Genomic DNA, 6,290 nt, shown 5'->3' on the forward strand with positions numbered 1-6,290 from the left:
TATGCATTGCTAAGGACTTAATTTTAACAACTTTTAAGGTAAATTTTCTCAGTATATTTAATTTTTTTTGCACCCTCAGATTCCAGATTTACAAATATTGTCCTATCCTAATAGAAAGCTTATTTATTCAGCTTTCATATGATGTATAAATCTTAATTTCAAAAGCATTACCCTTATGACTGGTTTTGTGGTCCAGGGTCAAAAATAGGTTGGAAATTAAAAATCAGACACATAATTACTATAGAGTCAACAATAATAATCAAAAGGTGAACATTTATTAATGAGCACTTTATTTGCTTATTGTTTAATTATTATTAATTAAACTTATTAATAAATGTTCATTTCCAACACATTTTAGGTTCATTTTAAACAAGCAATACAATAATTGAGTTAAATCAAACTAGCAGGTTAGGCTTTTAACCCAACCACTGGGTTAAAACAACCCAATCCCTGGGTTTGTGCATTTTAAACCCAACTTGGGTTGTTTTTAACCCAGCATTTTAGTCAATCCGAACAGATAGGCTAATTAATGTAATTGCACAACACCGCAATGATTCAAAATTGCAATAATTAAATGAACGGGTAATGATAATCGTTCTTTATTACTAATCTCTGCACACCTTGGAGTAATTTATATTCATTTGCACTGATTGCTGTGATTTACATTGTTTAAAGGGCTGTTCTCACTGACCATGTGACTCCAGCATACAGTGATATTCGGCCAATGGGGACGCATGGGACTGTGTGTCCCCCTCAGACCGTGTGGAGAAGTTTACCGGTCCGGGTGCAAAGTCTCAAGTTTCGCTTAACTTCTCCTGGAGATTCAACGAGCGTCTTTTATTCCATCCTCAGTCTATGGCGGCCGGTGTTTCTCTCTAATAAGTATGAATGAGCGTCTCGCTGTGCTGAACACTTTAGCAACTGATAATTCGCGAGTTGCCAATAGCAACGCGTTTATTTTCAATAGCTATTAATCTCTTGTTTATGCCATAGACATCAGGAAATGTAAATATTATTCGCGCAACTCTTTGCCGTTGAAGATAAAAAATGGGTTTGGGACAGAATCGGGTGCGCTTGCTGTGTATGCTGTCTTTAACGCTTGTGTTTTTTATTGTTGAAGTTGTGGTAAGCAGGATAACAGCATCTCTAGCAATGTTATCAGACTCTTTTCATATGCTGTCGGATGTAATAGCATTGGTAGTGGCTTTGATTGCCGTGAGTTTTGCGGAGACAACTCGAGCCACGCGTAAAAACACGTACGGATGGATCCGCGCAGAAGTGATGGGAGCGCTAGTGAACGCGGTGTTTCTGACGGCCCTCTGCTTCACTATTCTTCTGGAAGCCGTCGAGCGCTGCACGCTGCCGCACGAGATTGAGAATCCACGCGTGGTCATTTGGGTTGGCCTGGCTGGACTCCTGGTGAATGTGCTTGGTCTTTTTCTGTTCCACGGACACGCAGGGTTTGGTGGGCACGGGCACTCTCATGGAGGTCACTCTCATCGGGGACACGGACACTCTCATGGTCACAAGACGAAAAGCAGAGATTATGAAAAGCCAAAGGCACATGAAGAAGCACATAATCTCATGATAAACAGCAGCAGTTCTCAAGGAGACCAAACTTCTGAAATGAAATCAGGTAGACTAATTAAATAATAATATTAAATATGTGCTTTTTTCATTATAATTGTATTAATAAAACAATATTGGTGAATTAGGCCTACACTTTTCATGATTTACCACATTTTTTCTTTGTCAAATCAACTATTTAATGTGGTTCAGATATGCATTCATATGAGTTTCTGCTTATTAATGGATTAGTTCACTTTCAAATAAAATTTTCCTGATAATTTACTCACCCCCATGTCATCCAAGATGTTCATGTCTTTCTTTCTTCAGTTGAAAAGAAATTAAGGTTTTTGAGGAAAACATTCCAGGATTATTCTCCTTTAGTGGACTTCTCGAAATGGTTGAAGGTCAAAATTACATTTTTATTTCAGCTTCGAAGGGCTTTAAACGATACCAGATGAGGAATACGTGTCTTATCTAGTGAACCGGAAAAAACACAACCGTATATGCTTTATAAACACAAATGATCGCCTTTGTACGTGCTTCCGCTTTCTGTATTCTTCAAAAAGCTTACGTTGTATGTCCTACGCCTTCCCTATTCAATTTATGGGGAAAAAAAACGGAACTGGCGCCACATTTGTTCCATAAGTTGAGTAAATTATCAGAAAAATTTTATTTGAAAATGGACTAATCCTTTAAAGCAATTGCCTTCGTTGTATTAACTCAAATTTTTAATTTCAATGAACTCAGAATTTTAATGCAACCAGGTAACTTAATTTTTTTTTTTAAGTTAAACCAACAATTCTTTTTCCCAGTGATTTCAATGGCAAAAAGTGTTCCAATCAACCTGAATTCACCCTTACATGTAAATTCAGGGTTCTCACACTTTTCCAGGAAAACCTGGAAATATTAAGGGAATTTTAAAATTGTTATTTTCATCCCTAGAAAAACATGGAAATTATTAAAATCTAAACAAGATTTTCCACAGTGCTGGAGCATCTTTAAAGATCAAAAGTATGATTTCAAGGCCTGGAAGAGTCATCAGCATTTCTAATTTGTGCAGCTATTTTGTAGTTATTTCTTCAGCTAGAAATCATCGACTGGGATAAACGTCGAAATTAAGAAAGTGTGAGAATCCTGATTTAAAAGTCATGGAATTTTATATAGTGAATATTTCCCAGTTGTTTATTTTTCCCATATATTTCCCATTATTGTTTTAAAAAAAGAGAAATGTATTGTTGAAACTTTGTGAGAACATACACTCTAAAAATGCTGGGTTGGAAACCAAGTTGGGTTGAAAATGGACAAACCCAGAAATTAGGTTGTTTTAACCCAGTGGTTGGGTTAAATGTTTGCCCAATGTGCTAGGCAGTTTTATTTAACTAAACTATTGTTGAAAAATTACCATATTGCTCACTTAAAATGACCCTAAAGTATGTTGGAAATTAACATTTATTAATATGAACACTTATTAATAAGTTTAATGAATATTAAACAAACAATGTATTAAATTGCTAATTAATAAATGCTCACCTTTTGATTACTGTTTTTGTCTCTAGTAATTATGTGTCTGATTTTTAATTTCCAACCTATTTTGGGTTAATTTTAAGCCAGCAATACAGTAATTTTTAAACAATAGTTGGGTTAAATCAAACATTTAACCCAACCGCTGTGTTAAAGCAACCCAATTACTGGGTTTGTCCGTTTTCAACCCAACTTGGGTGGATTTCAACACTCTTTGTACACTCTAAAAAATGCTGGGTTAAAAACAACTCAAGTTGGGTTGAAAATGGGCAAACCCTTCCATTTGATCATTTTAACCCAACTTGGGTTGTTTTTAATCCAGCATTTTTCAGAGTGTTTTCAGCTACTTCTTTTTATGCACATAACATAATGGAAAACGTATAATTGAAAAAAATATGTTTTTAATTCTCACTTTCACTTTTTTTAGACAGCCTAAACATCAAAATCACTGCCAACGGCTCATTGGAGGACCTGGATCACAGTTCCGAGTCGGCTTCCCAGTTGAACATGCGCGGAGTGTTCCTGCACGTGCTCGGGGATGCGTTAGGTTCTGTCATTGTGGTAGTCAACGCCTTGATTTTCACTTTCGTGTGGACGCCGTGCCACAGCGACGAGATCTGTTTCAACCCCTGCCGCAGCACCCACTTGACTGAACACCAGCATGTTAACAGCACAGTCCTGAGCATATCCAAACCGCACGACAGGACCCCCAGAACCGTATCTGTAGCCGGACCATGTTGGGTGCTTTATCTGGACCCAACGTTATGTCTAATAATGGTGTGTATATTGCTCTACACAACTTTCCCTCTCCTAAAGGAGTCGGCTCTGATCCTGCTACAAACTGTACCCGAACAGATCGATATGCACAAGCTGAATGGGAAACTACAGAGCCTGGATGGTGTTATAGCCGTTCATGACCTGCATATCTGGCAGCTGGCCGGATCTCGCATTATTGCAACCGCTCACATCAAATGCGCAGATCCAGCTACTTACATGGACGTAGCCAAACGCATTAAAGACATTTTCCACGATGAAGACATCCATGCTACTACTGTTCAGCCAGAGTTTGCTTCCATTTCTGAAGGGTCTGGTGACTCACCATGTGAGCTTTCCTGTCAAAGTCAATGCAAACCCAAGCTATGTTGTAATCCGACCAAAAGGGCTAAACCGGAGTCGGAGCAGGCCAAGATTAACGAAAAGACCTGCAGGCATCTCGTAGGATGGGGTGATCAGAAGGAAGTGGAGAAATCTGTACATATGGAGATAGAATCAACCGTTTAGGTCAAGAAGGACATATTGCATGAGTTGCACATTAGCACTTGCTTATAGCTGATTGTCGCAGGAAATATGTGAAATTAGGGATTATTTCTAATCTGCTTATTGCAGAAGTATGTCTCAGAGAGTTGGGTTTGTTGAAGCCAGCAACATTAGATTTCATGCTGTGTTCTGTATATAAACCTGATATATAAAAAACTGAATTTTTTGTTCATATTATGCTTGTTGGTTCTTATTGATGGCTAGATAGATGAATATTAAAGGATACGTATTTACAAATAAAACATATATTGATGTATATTAAAGGGGTAGTTGATTATGATTTCACTTTTTTAACTTTAGTTAGTGTGTAATGTTGCTGTTTGAGCATAAACAACATCTGCAAAGTTACGACACTCAAAGTTCAATGCAAAGGGAGATATTTTATTTTACAGAAATCACTTTTTACGGACTACAACAAATGGCTGGTATGGACTACGATGAGCTAATTCCCAGGTTAGTGACTTCACAAACCCTAAAATTTACATAAACCCCGCCCCCGAGAACACACAACAAAGGGGGTGTGGCCATGTTGAGCTGCTTTAGAGAAGAGGAAGAGTTGTTGTAGTAGAGTGTTGTTGACATGCCGTCATTTTACTCCAGACTGCTTCACAAACGAGGGTCAATTCAACACAAAAGATGAACATGACGGCACATGCTAGTCGATGAGTTGAATCAACTCCACAGCAACTACATAAATGTATCCACTAACCATTCAGAAACGTCCAGTTTCATGATAAAAGTTGTAACTTCTTCCTGAGTCTCTCCATCAGTGTCGACTCCGGCTTGAACAATGTAAGGCTGAACACCGTTACTGACAATCCTCATTTTGACTGTGTGAGATTCTCCAGCTTTGTTGTTGTTGAGCTGTTAAAGCTCCGCCCTCTTCTGGAGCAGCATTCATTTGCATTTAAAGGGACACACACAAAAGCGGCGTGTTTTTGCTCACACCCAAATAGAGGCAAATTTGACAAGCTATAATAAATGATCTGTGGAGTATTTTGAGCTGAAACTTCACAGACACATTCTGGGGACACCACAGACTTATATTACATCTTGTGAAAGGGGCATAATAGGTCTGCTTTAATAGCAGATATTTATTTTTCATGAATATTGTTTATGTTATAATCTATCACTTATAACAATCATGCACTTTTACCAACCAATAGAGGCATACAGTGGCCAAAAGTGATGTCCAGATTTGTGTATAATGACCCTACAAGTTCGATTAAACCTTAAAAATATGAGGAAAATATTTTATATTTTCAAATATATTAAATATGAGGGTAGAACAAAACACTAAACTTGATTAAGGTGTTTATCAGACAAAATTATTTGGCAATAAAGGGGCAAACTACAACTAGAGGTTTTATTTTACTATGCATAGAAAAACAAAAAGCTCACAGGATAAAGCATACATTGACTACAACATAATCAGTTAATATTTAGTTGATTCTCTCTTCATAATTTCTTTGTATGACAGCCTAGCCAAAAATGATGTCTGCATTTGGCAAATAACAAAAGCACAACTATGCATTATGCTCACAAAGTCTTTAACACATTTTTAATAATTTGAGTAAAGGGTGAAGATGCCAATTTTTGTATCACTTTTGGCCACTACTGTACATGTTCAAATAAAAATAAAATATTAATTCGTTAGATTTTAATCAGTCTATTGTGGAATTGTAAACATTTTAAAACATATTAAAATAATCCACACAAATATATAATGCTGTATTATATTTTTAAACAAGCATGTCTCTTTTTTTCTGATCATCATTTGATTCTCCTCAAGAAAATTTTGCCAGTTTAATTTATGCTAGAGATTATTATTAAAATATACATGAACATTATGTTTTTTGTCATGCTGCAAAAGGAGCCTAATA

The 6,290-nt window shown here is 36.8% G+C and overlaps 1 protein-coding gene across 1 annotated transcript; it reads left to right on the forward strand.

Moving 5' to 3' along the window:
• The first annotated feature begins 776 nt into the window (after positions 1-776).
• On the forward strand, positions 777-4,622 carry slc30a1b (solute carrier family 30 member 1b). Its single transcript, XM_067367859.1, has 2 exons — positions 777-1,636; positions 3,518-4,622. Exons 1-2 carry the CDS (start codon positions 1,048-1,050, stop codon positions 4,369-4,371), a joined length of 1,443 nt encoding a protein of 480 aa, XP_067223960.1. The 5' UTR covers positions 777-1,047; the 3' UTR covers positions 4,372-4,622.
• Positions 4,623-6,290: the final 1,668 nt, after the last annotated feature.

This window comes from Chanodichthys erythropterus, chromosome 18, assembly GCF_024489055.1.
Source record: "Chanodichthys erythropterus isolate Z2021 chromosome 18, ASM2448905v1, whole genome shotgun sequence".
Lineage (NCBI taxonomy): Eukaryota > Metazoa > Chordata > Actinopteri > Cypriniformes > Xenocyprididae > Chanodichthys > Chanodichthys erythropterus.

What these genes read in the sequence shown, in the direction of transcription:
- slc30a1b (XM_067367859.1), top strand. Translation starts at nt 1,048, where the DNA reads ATGGGTTTGGGACAGAATCGGGTGCGCTTGCTGTGTATGCTGTCTTTA. An exon ending in AACTTCTGAAATGAAATCAG is followed by an intron (nt 1,637 to 3,517) that starts GTAGACTAATTA and finishes CACTTTTTTTAG; the next exon opens with ACAGCCTAAACATCAAAATC.